The sequence below is a fragment of the Exophiala viscosa genome (genome assembly GCF_022695815.1).
Source record: "Exophiala viscosa unplaced genomic scaffold EDD37scaffold_4, whole genome shotgun sequence".
NCBI lineage: Eukaryota > Fungi > Ascomycota > Eurotiomycetes > Chaetothyriales > Herpotrichiellaceae > Exophiala > Exophiala viscosa.
The window spans coordinates 33,063-49,649 of NW_026944356.1; the positions used below are offsets into that span (position 1 = coordinate 33,063).

The window sequence follows — 16,587 nt, forward strand, 5'->3', positions numbered from 1 at the left end:
TTTTGTGTATGTCACATTACGATCTGAGTTATGAATTCTTCTAATGCGTGCCACAGAGTGTAGTGGTTATCACAGCGGATTCGTAAGTTTTATCACTATCAATCGTAGACAATATCATTCCTAACAATATCTCAGTGATATTCGTCTGAATCTTCCGCTAACCCCGGTTCGAATCCGGGCAAGACCTTTCAACTCAGCTCACTTTTTGTTGACCATTTCAACTCAGCTCACTTTCTGAGCTTTCATTTTTGTTGTTTGCAGTAGACTTGTGTATCTTGAGCAAAGCGACGATTCAACTCAAGCACAGTGATATCGACGAGGTCAGAGCTCAACACCTTTTTGGCCCCTGAACCGTCTCGGTAGGCTGTGCCGTTTTGTGACCTATACGAAGGACGTCCGTTTTTTGAGTTGCGTTCATTTGTTTGCAGGGAACAGAGGTACTGCCCGCCCCTTGCAAGCTGCGGCATAATCTGGCTTAGTCGCCGTCGAAGCCTGCGGTAGGCTTCCGGAGGACCGAGTAGATGGACTGATGTGCAACCTGGGTCGAATAACTGATGCCTTGAACTAGGGGCTGTGTCAATGAAGAACCCCTGTATTAAAGGCAAGCTGTCTGATATCCTGTGTCAAACATTTTGCAGGACATAACGAGAGTTAAAGAACCAGGAAATCGATATAGGATCCTAATGACCCATCATAGAGGATGTGAGGGTGAGTCCCAGCAAGCCAACTAAGGGCTATCATATATTCGAACTTGGTCTATAGAATAGTAACGTAGCTCCTTATTCTGTTCTTGGGATAATACTACTGCTAATAACGCTGGCGCGCTGAATCATGCGACCATGAGTCTTCTCACTTTTTCTTCTAGACTGACAGTCCAACCCTGTTTGGTTACCTCTCCTTGTACTGCCGGAGAGCATAATACTCATATCTTGGGGCAAACATGTGTCGAAAGGTCTTTCCCCATCTGATAAAGACGCCGGAAGCCATCAAGATGGCGCATGCAATCAAAAGAATAGTGACGAAGACCCACTTGACCCCGACCACCGCGATCCATGGAGTAAGGGCGAAGATGAAGGCAGTGCTGAAAGAGTTGCGGACCACAGTAACCGCGACCATTGCGTCGCCGATAACCTGTTAGACAGTCAGAGATGCCGTTTGTCTCAGAGTACGAATCTGCAGTTGAACGTACCTCTCTGTACGAATCGGTCAGATATGTCACAATGATACTGTTGATCGGAGTGACACCAATGTTGTACAAGACCAGCCCAACAGCAATGATCGGCCAGGAAGCACCGTTGTTAAGACCGATGCCAAACATGAGCGCACCTGCGGGAACAAATGGCAGGAAGGGTATGATGGCCCAGAGTCGCAGCTCGGGGTCATAGATACCATTCCTTCGGCGAGAAAGATACAAGATCGTCCAATCACTTAAGGGGCCGCCGATGGCAGCACCAATCGTGACACCGATCACCCGGGGCAGATGCATGAGACCGACGTGGCCTGAGGAAAAGTTGTAAGGAGGCTCAGTCAAGAACGTTGACATAGTAGTTGACATGACGTCTCCCAGCCCAACGAGGATACCGTAGACCAAAGCTGCGTATGTTATGGCAGGTATGGTGAAGAGTAGAATCAGTGGCTGGTACATATGTCTCAGAAATGCTTGATTACTTTCGCCTGAGGACGAAGTCGAGGTCGTGATTGCCAGTCTTTGCCAGTAAGTCTTTCTCGGAATGTTGGGGTCAATCATGACAGAATGGACATTTTGCAACGAGCCTTCTTCGACTGCTTGAGCTGGATCATGGCTCGAGTCGGTCTTCGTCTGCGTATCTACCGGCGGCTTCGTATCCGCCACGTCCATCTTGTCGTACGAGTTGACGGCCTGAGCGAGATCTGAGCTGTGGACATGAGTCGACGGCGGAGAGGCGTCCAATGCAAGTGAAGAGGGGGCGCTCGGGCGATACTTGGTCTCTTCGTATCCGAACGCGACGATGAAAACGATGATACCGAAAAAGCCGGTATTCCACCACCAGATCGCCCTCCATCCTTCGCCTTGTGCGACATATCCAGCGATGAACGACCCCAGATAGCTGCATGCCAACCACACCCAAACATAAATAGCATTCATCCTGCCCCGTTGATGCACGAAAAAGACGTCGGCAACTGTCATTTGGACAATGGCTTCAGCCAAGCTTCCGAACAAGCACTGCAGTATGTTGATAAGCATCAGGTCGGCGACCGTCTGCATCTTGGCGGACCATATACTGAGAGCGAACTGTAGGACCGTGCTGAAGAGGTACAGGGGCCGACGACCGAACTTGAGAGCAAACGGTATGAGGATGAGAGAACCGAGTGCCAGAGCGGCGCAGCCCGCTGCGTAGCTGTCGTTCAAGATCTCGTAGCTGTAGCCTAGCTCTTCGTTCATTGGCCCCCATGTTGGAGTTGAAGCGTTGATGAACTCTGCAACCATTGCGACGTATAGGCAGACCAGAACAAAATTCCAGTATTTACGCTGGAGTGACCAGTTCAGGGGATCGTTAGGGTCACTGGATGGTCTTGGCTGTAAGATGATATCTTTCTTGGCCGCCGCAGCCATATCCTCAAGCCGCACCGTCCCAGGGGGCCACATGGCGGTACTGTGAACATCTTCATGACGGAAAAAAGGAGACATGATAGTATGGCCCTGGCGCAAGCGCACAAGTAAAAAATGTTCCGTGAGCGAGTCGTAACTCGAAAGGCGATACAGGAACGATAATTGTGGGTGCGTACATGGTTATAATATAGCCACCATCAATAGGCGAATCTCCCGGAATGAGTTATCTGTACGTCTGAAGCCATAGTTGGCAGATAGGTTCGGAAGGAAGTGTCGATGGAAAGGATGCTATCTTCCCGGGCGAAGGCCTTTAACAACGCTAGTCCGGAAGAATACGGACAGCCAATCAGATAGCTCTCTTGACTTTCTCAGACTAAGCCGTAACGAGCGTAGTAAACCAATATCAACTCGGCTGCTCGGAAGAATACGAACAGTCAGTTGCAATCATTACTCCTGACTTGGTATTGTCGCGGACATCTCCAGACAGTGCCTTCGGCGAGGATCGATTGACCTTTCGATGTCTGCCCACCAGGAACTCGTTCCGGCAGAGATGATATTGGTGGTTAACGATAATCCGTGGTTTGAATGAACTTCATCACCTGACAATCTTGCAGCGGTCTAGGTCTTGCAGTCTCGGATTGGACCGGTCTTTGCTCTGGCGTAAACGGCAGAGCCCCCGGCTGTTGACTCTCTGCCTCGATACTTGTCTCAATACTTACGTCTGGTTTGTCTGAAAGTATATCCTAGAAGACAATATCTCATCCTCATTAGACACCATGGCAGGATCGTGGCCCGAGACTGGTCCGCTGTCAAGCGGCGGAAAAGCAGATTCGACAGGTATTCCAGACATCGTCGAACGGGAATCCAACTCCGACTGGGCCAAGAGATATGGCTTTCCTAAGAAACATGGCTACTCGTTGTCATACTGGCTACGAAACGTGCAGAATGACCTTCTCTTTAATCATCGCACCACAGCCGAGCTACCTGAATCGGCAGACATTGTGATCATCGGTTCTGGTGTAGGTGGTACTCATGAGAAGTGATCAAGCTATTGGTTCCTGTGCTGAATACCTTCTGCGCAGATGACTGGAACGCTGGCGGCTAAACACTGCCTTGCCACGTGGCCAAACAAACGAGTGGTAGTCCTCGAGGCCCGCCAATTCTGCTCTGGTGCCACCGGGCGTAATGCAGGCCATTGCAAACCGGATCAGTGGCGCGGCTTCAGAGAGTATGAAAGATTGTTCGGAACAGAGCAAGCTCTCAAGGTCTGTTCGTCTCCCTCCTGTTGCCACGGTAGTCCTGACCCCGAAACACAGATCCTACAAAATGAACAACAGACATGGTCGGACTTGGTCAAATATGTCAAGGAAAATGACGTTGAATGTGATCTCTGGGTTGGCGACACATTGGATGTTCCAGTAACGTCGCAGGCAGCAGATGTAGCAAAGGACAGTTTCGAGCGATTTAAGGCTGCCGGCGGCATTGTTGACCATATCAAGGTTATGCAAAATCCATATGAAGCCAGAAAAGTACCTCTGCTGCCTCAAGGCTGGTGTATCACTACTGACTTGGTAACAGATATCTCGTATCAAGGATGCAAAGGCGTGCTATGCCTGGCCTGCCTCAACACTTTATCCTTGGAAGCTAGCTGCTCATGTCATGCGCGAAAACATCAGTAAAGGTGTCAATCTCCAAACCCACACAACAGTTACCAAAGTCAAATCGTCCTCACAAAGCCCCAGAAAATGGATTGTCGTCTGCGAGCGAGGCGAGATCGAGTGCTCGCAAGTCATTCATGCTACCAATGCATACAGCTCCGCACTTGAGCCGTCTCTACGCGGAGTCATCAAACCCATTCCTCACATTTGTAATGAGGCCATTCCTCCTGTGGGCTTCGATGGAAACAGTGCATTGCAAAACTCCTACGGCGTCCTTCTCGAAAATGGGGCTCTCATAACCATCAACCATCGAGGTACTGTCAGTGATGCGAACCTGTTTGGCGGCAGTGGCCCAGGCCAGGGAGATTTCCTGAAATGGGTAGAAGAGCATCCGGAGATGTGTGCAGATGACGGCCTAAAATCATTTCCGTCTGTGACAAAGGCCGTCCAGGAATTTACGGAGTCTCAGTTTTCAGGGTGGAAGAACCCTTCGACAGACTCGAAGGAGCTCTACAAAGATAGCTGGAGTGGCATCATTGGATTGGTAAGTCCGCTTATTGCGAGCATGTCGCGGTCTACAAAGACGAGCTAACCCCTTTCCAGAGTGCAGACGGAGTGCCGTGGGTGGGAGAGTTGCCTGGTTTGCCAGGTCAATGGATCTGTGCTGGCCACCATGGACAGTAAGTAATGCAACTCGCCCTCCAACCATAAATTCATTTGGCTGACTTGACAGTGGTATGGCACGCATCTTCACTGCAGCACCTGCATTGATCAAGCTGATGAACGGGGCCTCTTGGTCAGAGACGCAAATACCAGACGTCTACCAAATCACTCCAGCACGAGTGAAAGGCCTGAAGCAGCTTATCGAAACAGGCCGAATTCCATCACGGCTTTGATATGCATGACATTGTTGAGTCCAAATATAGCGTATCTCGATAGACCGGCCAGGCAAATGAGCATTCAAGAGCTCAACCCTGATGAAACATAGAATAGATTGTAGATGTAAGTGCGAGGAGTCTGACAAAGCTTCTAGGTGACTGGTAACTATTTTACCATGTTGTTGTCGCTGAGCATATTGTACCAGAGCCAAACCGCTGCACAAGCTGATTGGGACCGTCGTGAGCACCATGGGACAGTACTTATAAATACTGTACAGTACGTGGTACCTAGGCCAACCAGACCGCCCCTTCTGGACCGCCATTTGCGGGGACTTTAGGCTTACTGTAGGGCTGGTCCGGGCACCATAGCAGGAGCTAAGTTAGGAGCGTAGGGGGAAGGTGACGTTAAGTAGAGATAAGTGACAGGCCTTCTCCAAGGACCAAGTGAAACTCTGCACATACTTCACTTTTCTGCTTCCCTCTTGAGGACTTCGGTCAATGCATAGCTTTACGGCCTTCCTCGCGCGACACTACTGTTCTCTGCCGGACAATCACCATATTCAGCATGTCGCAGAATGCTACTTCACCGCGGTATCGGCGACCACCAAAGAGTGTCCAACGGACTCGGACGGGGCCGAGAGCCTTAGTCGCCTGCATTCATTGCAAGGAAAAGAAATTAAAGGCAGGCTCAACCCAAGTCGGACTCGAGTGATCTCAGCTTACAAGATCCTCAGTGCGATAATAACATCACTGGTTGCGACAACTGTCGTCGTTCTGGTTCAAGTTAGTGCGTTGTTTTGCTATGGGTCGTCCGCAGTAGCACATCCTTAGTAGCACGACTTGAATAGTCATTCTCACTGACAACGGTTGGTAGTCTGTCTTGTGGAAGATCCAGCAACAAAACGATGGCAACCGCGAAATTACCTCGAGACCCTCGAACAGCGCGTAGCTTTTCTTGAGGGCATACTTACGCAATACCGCCCAGATGTGGCCGAGGATCACTTCTTCCAAGCCGAGCCACAACAGCAAGAAGCTCAGACGAGTCCCACGCCATTCGAGCAGCGGAGTGACAACCAGTACAGCGGTCGATCGGTTTCCCCCCTGCCGAACGATGAACACGATGGACTGGACGAATTGGAATCAAAAGTCGGTCTCCTAAGTTTGAATGCAGCAGGAGCGGAACCTCATTACCTAGGCCCGTCTTCCGTGTTTGCTTTCTCGCGATTGATCAACTCATCTCTACGTCAAGTTGTTGTAACGAACCATCCCAATCCAAGTACGCTTGGCGACCTTGACAACGACTCGACGACAACGCCGACACCTTGTCTCTTACCCGATCACGATGTCGCATTAAGACTTAGCAACGTCTACTTTGACAACATTCATTCACAGTATCCATATCTACATGAACCAACATTTCGATTATGGGAGAGAACGCTGTTCAGCAAGTCTGCAGCGGTCGACACTCTCATGTCCAGCCCTGTCCCTTTATTCTTCCTGAATATGGTATGTCAGGATCCTTTACATTGGAGGTGGGTGAACCTGACCGGCCTAGGTATATGCCATTGGTGCCCTCCTAGTACCCAATTCCGGATGTTCTGCTGAGGTAGGCGAGACCGCTCCTCGAACATTCACGACGCTTACGGATTTCCAGCGTCTATACATGTCAGCGCAGTTGTATATTGACCATATCTTGCCGTACGACAACCTAGAATCCATACAAGCCATCTTATGCTGTGCAGCATACTCACTGCGATCTTCGATTGGCACATCAACGTGGTACGTAGGATCAATCCAGAAACGTCTTGTCACTCACAAGTATTAGGAAGCTAGCCGGTCTAGCACTTCGTCAATGTATCGATCTCGGATACCACAGAAACTCCAAGCGGTTCAAACCAAGCGCTGATCCGCTCAGGACCGATTTACGTAAGCGAGTGTTTTGGTGTGCTTATGTGATGGAATGTCAAGCTGCCGTAATGTTGGGACGTCCTCTGGGTATACCTTACCAGGAGGTCGATGCGGAGGTTCGTATGCTCCTGAAAAGTCCCAGCATCGTCACATGATTCCCAATGACTGACTGGGAAAATGCAGTATCCTTTGGACATCGACGATTCGTGCATTACGGAAACAGGTATTCATGGCACCCCACGGGCCTCACCCAGCGATCCGCCGACAAGCATGACCAGGGCGATTCATGCCTTCCGAATGCGTCGCCTTCTAGGCCGCATCCATACCTCTCTCTACTCGGAGCTGGTGCCAAGCGGCCCATCTAAACATCTCTATCGAACACACATCGATCAGTTGCGGAGCGAACTCGAGGAATGGAGATCCCTGACGCCTCCAATGGCAGTACAGCCTAGTCACGGCGGAGCAACAGCACTCTCGTTGTTCCAAACTTCCGACTGGTTTGATATGGAGTATAACTATACCCTCTTGCAACTATATCGAGTTCACATTGTGAGCGCCCAAGAAGGTGCCACGGACAGCATATTCCTCGACTGTCTACGCGCTTCGGAGCGCATTTGCCACAGCTACCGGCGCCAGTTTCTGGGAAAGCCGACAAGCTACACATGGTCGGCACTCCACGAGTTGTTCCTTGCTGGACTGACGTACCTGCACTGCCTTTGGACATCCCCTGCGGCTCGCAAAGCCAGCCGGCAGGGTCAAGTGAGCTCTACGTGCACCGATTGCACCATCGTTTTGGTGATAATGGCCGAACGGTGGGACACAGCAGCGCCGTATCGGGACATTTTTGAAGCGCTGGCCAATCGTACCATTACCATGATGGACGAAAACGGACATGGAGATTGGACACCGCCGGGTGCGGCTGCTGCACAACAACCCAATGATCCAGCCGGCGCCGGGGACTTCATGCAATGGATGAGCTCCATCGCGGACACGGGCGGTATGTCTGAAGGGCTTGATGAGCTGCTGACCAGCCTGATAGGGCCTCCATCATCTCAAATGCAAGGACAGAATGACGCATCCCAAGCGTCTGGTGAAGACGGATTATTTCAGCTGTGTCCGAGTCTTGGAGAGCTCTGAACATGATTCCAACATGAATATTTCAAGTGCCTCAAGGCATGCCGAAGCTGGTCACAGCCGTCCTTCAGAGTGGGCTCCAAGAGGTATTAAACCATTGAGTTCCTCACTTAGAACTGCATTCGCATGAGTACGCCCAGACGCCGTCACACTTCACCGACGAAGCGACTCAAATTCGGTAGGATGAACGGCTCTACTCTGGGAAAGGAAGAGTCCGGTAGATGCAGAAAAGTGTTCAGAAGAAAAGCCGAATTGGTGTCGATGAAGATCAGCAGTCGAGCGAGAAAACCATCTAGTCCGAGGCTGGCGAGTCCGCCACGCATTCTGAGCATCTCCGATACAGCTTTCATGTGGCAGTGATACGCAATCTCATCTCCCCATATAGCCTCGTAGCTCGCCATTTTCGCCGTGGCCGCGATGAGTTCATCGCGAACTCCTACGCCTTTGGCCAGAGCCAGGCTGATGCCCTTCAGGGCGCGCTGCTTCAGATACAAGATGGTGGTGGCGATGGCTGGATCTGCTTGTTTTGCCGCGTAATGCGACGCCGAGAACAGAACGATGACCTGAAAGACAACGGGAGTATGGATCACCAAGGGGAACCACCTTGTCTTCAATAGCGCCGAGTTGCCGGCGCCGTCGATCTCAGGAATGGCCACGGCAAGGTGCTGGAGGTAGTTTTGCAGTACGACGGGTACGAATGGAAGGTGATAGACTGGGCTTTGTGATGCCGGGATCGTTGCCGTTGCCATTCCTGAGAGCCAGCTCAGTGGGCTTGGAGGCAAATGACTCGGGTTCCGTGCGGTGTCCTTATACGGCGGCGCCTTTGCGTTTGGCAGATGTTGGACCATGTCCTGCCTCTCCCTTTCCCTTTCTCTTTCCACCTGCCGGACACGGACCTCAATGGACCAGGTTGTTGGGGGACACTGACGTCGCCTTCGCCTCCCCTTCCGCTGTGCACTGGTAGGCTTCATCGTCGAGTCAGGGTCGTGGTCTCCTGCAGCAGCCGGGTCCGGGCCTCCCCAGATCTTCGCTGCATGCGATCTGACTTGCTTTCGAATCTGTGCCGCTTGGGCCGCGTTGGCTGGGGTGACATTGACGAATTCCAGTACTGGGCGAGTCATAGTTGGGGAAGTGTCTGCATTGTACGTCAAAGGCAGGTCCACATGTAGTGTTGATCCTGACAACCGGTTTACAGTACTGTGGTTATTGGAAAAACTCAAGGAACATCTTGAGAAAGTGAGATCGATGATCTGATCGAGATCACTTACCAGGGCAGGAAATTTACGTAAAAACGAGGTCGAACCTTTGTGAAAGTTAAACTTGGCTGAGGCTGCGCATTGATCAACGTTGTTTTTGAATGAGGCCAATATAGACTTTGTGCGGACCAGAAGACAAAATGTACTTAGGTTTAGTGGGTTGATGGACATCTATCAGCACTACCTCATTGTAAAGTACGAGTGTCTGAGAAACACTTATGAGACGAAGAGGCAAGAAAACCATCGACGAGCATACCCTTTGCACTTTCATGATTGACCTCTTCTACCTTATTTACTGTACCACGATTGCAAAGTAACATCCGTACGATGTTGTAAGTGTCGCAATATGAAGTCGCAGGCTGGATCTCCGAATCCCGCGCACACATCTTCTCTAGCTTGGATGTTTACGAAGTCTCGAGCAAGATTCCTCTGGGAATTGCTTGCAATACAAGCTGGGTGAAATGCACCGGTTTCTAGCGGCTCGTGTACCCTCCATTGGCGAAAAGTGTCTGGCCTGTTCATCGCCATTGAAACCCGTGGTCAGCATGATATCCTTTACCAGTTTTTCAACGGTCATCGGACAACTTACCATTGATCCATGCTCCCTCTGTGCAGAGAAACTTATAAATCGGCGCGATGTCATCCACCAATGTCAAACGTCCGCCGATGGCGTTGGACTTGTGAAATTCCACTGCCTCGGGAGTTTCTTGGCCATAGAAGAATGCTATCCAGAATGGAAGGTCAGAACAAGCCTCTTTGGGTATCGGGTAAGGAGCTAGACAATGCGAAGGGGATTGACGAGGAAGACGGGCCAGGGCTGAATGACTTAGGTCATGAGATTCGACGTACGCGTATCCTGCGCGCTCGTAATCAGTATCAAACCAGCAACATTACAAGGTAGATTGATAGAGCACTTACCATTGGACCCGGTGCCACAGCATTGACACTGATCTTCTTCGGCATCAACTCCTTGCTCAGCCCTTTAGTGAAGTACTCCACCGGCGCCTTAGTTCCTTGATAACTCGTATACAGAGGCGTATAGGCGGCCAGCAGACTGGTGACAGTGTTGATGATCCTCCCGCCCTCGCTGACGCGCTTGGCAGCTTCCTGGGTGACAAAAAACGCAGCCTTGGAGTTCACCGCGGACATCTGGTCATATTCCTTCTCAGATATCTCGGTCAGCGGCTTCTTCAGCACCATCCCGACCGTGTTGATGACGATATCCAGTTTGCCGCCAAAGTCCTTCTGCACGGCGTCGAATAATGCCGTCACGTTCGACACTTGTGTCAGGTCCCCTTGGTATGTCTCCACTTTTGTGTTGCTGTTTTTCGACGACAATTGGGCGGCAAGGGCATCAGCCGAGGCCTTGGACGAAGCTGAGTTGTAGTGCAAGGCCAGATTGGATCCTTCGAGGGCGAAAAGGCTCGCAATTGCAGCGCCCAAGTTCTTGCCGCCGCCAGTGATGAGAGTGACTTTACCGGTGAGAGACATTTTCACGTAGACTATTGTCGGTAATCGAGGAGTGCTAGAAAATGCTCAGGGGAGCTTGAGCGCCCGTCATAGTGGCACTTTTGCCATTCTTATACCCTTCTGTCGGTGCAGATCTACATCTGCCTGCCCGAGCTCAGTTTCCCTCTTTTGCTGTGCAAATGCTATCCATCGCGAAGAGTTCCATGCGATGGCCAGTGAGGTTGAACGATCGAGCCGGAGCAACACTGCGATTAGCCTCTCTTGGGGACTTAACCGAATGCGTATAATGCAAGTGGTCGTTAGTCTGCCCAAAAGGAAACTTTATCACGGCCTTATGAAGCGCTTGGGGCCCACTCATGAGATAATGGGGGACATGGAGGCTAATAACTCGATAGAACCCAGAGCTCCCTCTTAGGCGCTGTTTAGGTCTAGGTCACGAGAGTACACTGGTAACAATGCTTGGAGCGAGGCCTTCGCGTGCAATTGCCTCTTTCATGGCTCACATTGTCTATCCGAACCAACACCAGCATCTTTCCATCTGAGTCCATCTTGCGCCGTCGCTAAAGTCCAATATCATAATATCAATGACCAACATCAAGCATGCATACCCATTCATGTCCAACCAGAACCTGACATACACCAACATCGTCTGGCTCATGACCTCTTCTTCATCATCCCCCTCAACTTCCTCGCCGCCCCGACTATAGGATCACCCGCGTATATATCATACGGATCCTTCGCCGGCTTCTCCGGCTTCTCCCTCTCCTTCTCCCTCCCACTGTCCACGGCCCATTGAATCCTCGCCCTAGGCTGCGCCGACGGTCCTCCCTCACTAGGCTCCGGAACTGCAGTGTCAACCCGACGTGGCTGCTCGTCCTCTTCGCTGTCACTGTCTGTGTCTTCGTCTCGACCACCCAGCCCCAAAGCAGCCATCCGACGCCTTTTCTCAGCAGCGGTCTCTTCACCGGGAGTTTCGATATCATCGTCATCATCGTTAGAACGAATGGTGGCCAATTGTCGTCTTCTCAAATCCGCCGCAGTCTGTCCGCCTGCACTGTGCTTGGCGATGCTCGATCGGACGTTGTGAGTAGGAATATCCATCCCGCCATCCTCCTCCTCATCCTGAGGCACTAATTGACGTCTCCTCAGGTCCGCCGGAGTCTCACCACCACCAAACCGGGCAAGACTCGATCGTACGTCATGAGTAGGGATGACGTCTTCTTCTTCACTTTCCTCCTCAAGTGGACTGTCGTGGTCGGCGCTGGTCCTGCGATCTGGGGCGGGCTGTCGGTGCGGGCTGAAATAGTCCTCATCGTCCCGCGCCGTGTTACTTTGCCGCCCTCTGACTGCATCTGTCCGAGGTACATTCAGAGTCGCGCTGGTGCTGGTATCGGCTCGGATCCGTGAAGGTCTGCCGGTGGCAGCTTCATCTTTAGCTGCCTCACGCAACTCACGTTTAACATCCTCAGGTGCATCGGTTTCGTTGATCTCCCTGATCTTGTTCTTTGGATCGAGCTGTTGCATCTGCTTGATGAAGTCCTTCGTTGACAATCGTCTTCCAGAACCAAGAGCAATCGTGCCAGGTGCGTTTCGAACTTTCTTCTGCCCAGTAAGACCATATCGATCAGTACTTGAGATGGTCATTCGCAACCCATCATCAGTCGAAGAACGTCTCATGTGCGTCGGTGGAGGTTCCCGCTTCGGAGCAGGTTCTCCCTCTGTAGGCAAAGGCATAGTACTTGGCCCGGCTACACTGGGCTGCCGATTTATACCAACCCAGGTTCCCATTCGTTTCATGCCTTCTCGGTATTGCTGCCCACGACGCCCATCACCACCAGCCTCATCAGCGGGTATTTTGTATGTCTTAATGACCTCGCCATCTTCATCTTCAACAATAATCGTGTTTCCGAACTGGTAGGCATGAGCAGGACCTCTCTTTCGTGCATCTTGCGTCACCTCGGCCTTCTTCTTCTTCTCCGGACTCGGCCCACCCTCCTCATCCTTGCGTTTACCAAGACCTGTCCACCGATCAAGCTTTTGTCGCATCGTCGTTTGGGGTTGCCCAACAGCGTCTCCCACCTCCTTCTCCATATCCTCACCTTCATTTTTCGGATGTGGCCGATGCTTATGCTTGGTGAATTCGCCGCTTTCGTCGTGCGTCAGGCGATTCCGTGCTTTCTCGATGGCTCCGACCTTGTCATCTTCGGTCATCTCGCTGGTATCAATAGTCTCTACAACATTGCCCTCTTCATCCTCAACCACAATGTTGTGCCCTTCTTCATAAGCTTCGACATCTGCAGGCCTGTCTGGTGACGGACTTCGTCGTCGACGCTTTCCCTCCTCGTATTCAGCTTCATGCCGAGCCTCCACCATATCCCGTTCCGGCGACGAAGTCGGAGAACCAGTGACAAGTCGGTCTGTGGGACTTTTGGGTGAGGTTTCTCCAGACTTTTCAGCCAGCGTATCTGAGCCTGACTCTTGTTGCGACAGAGTTGGCTCAGCACGTCTCTGGGGCGCAATGGCACTTTGACTGATCGGTCCACCTGGGCGATCTTCGGCGCCACCACGCCGCTTGCGTCTGCGTGACCGTGACCGTCCAACGCTCGAAGATCGCGATCCTGGCCTTTTCTCATATTCGTCCTCACGCTGTCGTCTTAGGTGAAGTTTAGGAATACCGATGGGAGGCAGTTCCCCGGGCGGAATGTCCAACTTCTCATCCGGTTCATGGTCAGAGGTTTCGGACATACGCGACATTGACCTAGATTGGGAAGTGATCCTGGGCAGTCTGCTCATCCAAGCAGGCCCTTTGTCGTTGTCTTGAGTGTAGGACAATGTGATTGTCAATGTGTTGATCCGTTTGCCCAACGTAAAAACAGCGATGGATGAGCCATGCACAAGAATCGATGTTATGACCAGGAATGTCACGATGGGCCACACCAGGTAGATCAAGTTATAATCTTTCGTCCCTGGAGTGGGAAGCACAGCCAACGGCTGCGCCGAGTCTGTCTCCAGTTCTGCTCGGGCCAAAATTGCCGCGAAGATCGCTCCTACTCCAATGGGCCCAAAGTGACCGGCGAAAAGAGCCTCTCGCCAGGTCTTGACGTCCGGAATAAGCGGTTTCAAAGCCAGCATCGCAGGTATTCGACGGAAGAGAACGACGAAAATGGCGATGACGACGAGCCTCCAAGGAACCAGACCGTGCGCTGGAGCATTGTACTGATCCCAGGGTATGATGGTGCCGAAATAGACAAAGTATGCCAAATTGAGGAGCAAGTCAATAACGTTGGAGACGTGGGACTCTTCGGTCTTCTCAGTGAACCAACCATCATTCGAGAACCCGACGCCAGCTGCAAACCCAATGAGAAGGTCGTCCATACCTAGTAGACTGCCTGAACCGGCGCAGAACAAGGCCAGGGTGAAATAGAACACCAAAAAACTTTCTCGGTCTATCACGCCCTTCCGTTCTGCGAACTTGATGGCATGGCGGCCAATGTAGCCCACCATGACTCCGTAAAAGGCGCCAAAGACACATTCATAGAGAATTGTGTAGCAAGTCCAGTGGTAGACGACCTCTCGAGCGTTAAGGTCGTACCTCAACAAGTACAAGGAAAGATAAATGAAAGGAAATGCCATCCCGTCGTTGCAGCCTGATTCGGCGGACAAGACGTCTCTCAAATGCTTGGGAACTCTTTTTGCGAACTTGCCCTTACCCACAACCGAAGATGCCAGGACAGGATCGGTAGCTGTGACGCAAGCTGCAACAGCCAGGGACTCTAACCACGAGAGAGGCTCGACCATCCACCAAACAAACAAACTGGTCGAGAGCCAGCCGAAGGTCATGACTGGAACAAGCAAGAAGACCACGGACTTCCAGTGTCTCTCCATGTACGCCTTCGGCAACTCGACACCGACGGCGAAACATTGGACCACCAACACAATGCGAGAGAACTCGAGAGTGATCTTGTCGGCATTTCCCCAGGTGAGAGGATTGATGAGATTGGCCGCATGTGGTCCGAAGATAACGCCGCAAATGGTGGCCACTGTGGCTTCGCCGATGTACATCTTTTCCTTGATGAACAGCGAACATAACATGAAAATGCTGGTGAATCCGCCTAGAATGATGTACACCAGATGGGGCTTGTCTATCGTCAGTTGATCCCACGCCATCTTGGACTGTGGTCAAGGATTCCTCCCTTTGGAAACCCTCCACGTCCTTGGTGTGAATCACGCGGTCGTAGCCAGTATTGCTGCGGGTGACAGACTCCTCCCAGCACTTCCTAGACAAACATTCGAGGTTGAAGGATAACAGGGTTTGGTATCAGCTCCTGCGTTTGTTGTCAGACGATGCGTGTAGCAGGGACCATCAAGATAGGTGTGACAGACTCCTCCTCTTATTTCGTGTCAAATGTATTTCTTGCTTCAAATAGCTGATATGGTATCTCGTATTATCCCCAATCGTTGCTTTCCCGTGATTTTAGATCGTGGTGCAGAATCCGCAGCATCCAGATCCCGTCAATTCGTCATGTGAGGATAGGCCAAAGAATGTGTGCTCGGAAGCGTCGAGCAGATCGTAATGGAGCAGTGGTCTCGGACAAGGCGAGGAAAGTAAGAAAGTCAGAGAACGAAGTCAATAAATTACAACCCGGCCGTCCGTGACAGAGGGGGCGTGGTACTGGCAGTAGCACTGACTGGCTGTGGGAAGACTGAGCACCTTTTCTTTGCTCCAGATGCTCCTTCAGCAGATGCAAGCTGGGGAAGTTATCGTTTGCACCAGGATCCGAATGATGACCGCCAAGTAGAAATAAGACGCGAATTCGTTGAGAGCTGGTCTCGGCGGTCTTGGTCAATATGTGGGCCGTCTACACCACATGCAATTGTCAGTAACTTTTGAAGGACTCGGAAGCAGAGATGATGATATTTCTCGGCGCAAACGAGAACTGAGGACCCCTTTTGGCTGGCGAACCAACCACAAGTCGGGCTTTGAGAGCCACCACCAAATTCACCGGAATCTCGGCTGTCGACGCTGGTCAGTGATTAGGTTATTCTTGGTCTTGGATTGCCACTGTTCATGCCGTTGTAACGTTAAAAGGGTTCTGTCCTTTGGTTGTTAACTTGGTTGATGAGGTGCAAGGTAGACTCCGTCACAGTGGTCAATGAAAGCAGTGGCTCTTGCTGTGGTTCAAGTATTAATATCATGCATGCTTGGTTGCTTTTTCCCTTCTCCGCATACCAGGTGTTCGATATGCAACATTAGGTAAGCACTTCGGATGGTCATTGCCGTGGGCGTCCATAATGGTACTGACAAGAGACGAGACGCTACTCGTAAACAACTAATTCTACTATCCTCAAAGCTTGAAGAGAACTCTGCCTTGCACGTAGATCAAGTTGACCGGCGATCGATCAGCATAGTATTTTGTCTGGTACAGCTTGATGCATGAGAATGACCTATCAACCAACACCAACGCCATTTTGTTCCGTTGTCGTAAATCCGTCGCTTTCCACAATTCACTCATCAGCAGAGGCACCTGGCTGTGTTATCCATGACCAAGGCCAACCTCGAGTGCGGGACAAGTTCTCTCCCCAGGCATAATGTCAAGTCCGGGTGAAGTGTTCCAGTCTGCATCGTGTCCAATATTCTTAAATGTCAGTATGGCAAAGCCGCAAATCACCTGCCCCAAAAAGAACCAAGTTTT

The 16,587-nt window shown here is 51.3% G+C and overlaps 6 protein-coding genes and 1 non-coding gene across 7 annotated transcripts; 3 read left to right on the forward strand and 4 right to left on the reverse strand.

The window, feature by feature from the left end:
• Positions 1-48: 48 nt before the first annotated feature.
• On the forward strand, positions 49-182 carry EDD37DRAFT_t9. Its single transcript has one exon. It is a non-coding gene; the product is annotated as a tRNA-Thr (tRNA).
• A 525-nt stretch (positions 183-707) lies between these two features.
• On the reverse strand, positions 708-3,003 carry EDD37DRAFT_686206 (serine/threonine kinase 16). The gene is made up of 2 exons (XM_062819910.1): positions 1,190-3,003; positions 708-1,131 (listed from the first exon to the last, which is right to left on the reverse strand). The coding sequence occupies exons 1-2, from the start codon at positions 2,666-2,668 to the stop codon at positions 889-891; spliced, it is 1,722 nt and encodes a 573-aa protein (XP_062670497.1). The 5' UTR covers positions 2,669-3,003; the 3' UTR covers positions 708-888.
• On the forward strand, positions 3,004-5,444 carry EDD37DRAFT_627540 (FAD dependent oxidoreductase-domain-containing protein). Its single transcript, XM_062816376.1, has 8 exons — positions 3,004-3,152; positions 3,205-3,314; positions 3,362-3,609; positions 3,673-3,855; positions 3,907-4,119; positions 4,169-4,792; positions 4,852-4,928; positions 4,982-5,444. The coding sequence occupies exons 3-8, from the start codon at positions 3,367-3,369 to the stop codon at positions 5,142-5,144; spliced, it is 1,503 nt and encodes a 500-aa protein (XP_062670498.1). The 5' UTR covers positions 3,004-3,152; positions 3,205-3,314; positions 3,362-3,366; the 3' UTR covers positions 5,145-5,444.
• Positions 5,445-5,579: 135 nt separating this feature from the next.
• On the forward strand, positions 5,580-8,243 carry EDD37DRAFT_352469 (fungal-specific transcription factor domain-containing protein). The gene is made up of 7 exons (XM_062811788.1): positions 5,580-5,808; positions 5,861-5,909; positions 6,001-6,632; positions 6,682-6,732; positions 6,781-6,905; positions 6,952-7,150; positions 7,218-8,243. Exons 1-7 carry the CDS (start codon positions 5,692-5,694, stop codon positions 8,169-8,171), a joined length of 2,127 nt encoding a protein of 708 aa, XP_062670499.1. The 5' UTR covers positions 5,580-5,691; the 3' UTR covers positions 8,172-8,243.
• A 71-nt stretch (positions 8,244-8,314) lies between these two features.
• Positions 8,315-9,289, reverse strand: EDD37DRAFT_648962 (uncharacterized protein; the record flags this gene model as incomplete). Its single annotated transcript, XM_062818086.1, has 1 exon — positions 8,315-9,289. The coding sequence occupies one exon, from the start codon at positions 9,287-9,289 to the stop codon at positions 8,315-8,317; it is 975 nt and encodes a 324-aa protein (XP_062670500.1).
• Positions 9,290-9,897: 608 nt separating this feature from the next.
• On the reverse strand, positions 9,898-10,915 carry EDD37DRAFT_608103 (uncharacterized protein; the record flags this gene model as incomplete). Its single annotated transcript, XM_062815031.1, has 4 exons — positions 9,898-9,938; positions 10,014-10,241; positions 10,274-10,280; positions 10,343-10,915. 4 exons carry the CDS (start codon positions 10,913-10,915, stop codon positions 9,898-9,900), a joined length of 849 nt encoding a protein of 282 aa, XP_062670501.1.
• A 633-nt stretch (positions 10,916-11,548) lies between these two features.
• EDD37DRAFT_563575 (CPA1 family monovalent cation:H+ antiporter) lies at positions 11,549-15,061 on the reverse strand (the record flags this gene model as incomplete). The annotated part of the gene is made up of 2 exons (XM_062813967.1): positions 11,549-12,016; positions 12,092-15,061. 2 exons carry the CDS (start codon positions 15,059-15,061, stop codon positions 11,549-11,551), a joined length of 3,438 nt encoding a protein of 1,145 aa, XP_062670502.1.
• Positions 15,062-16,587: the final 1,526 nt, after the last annotated feature.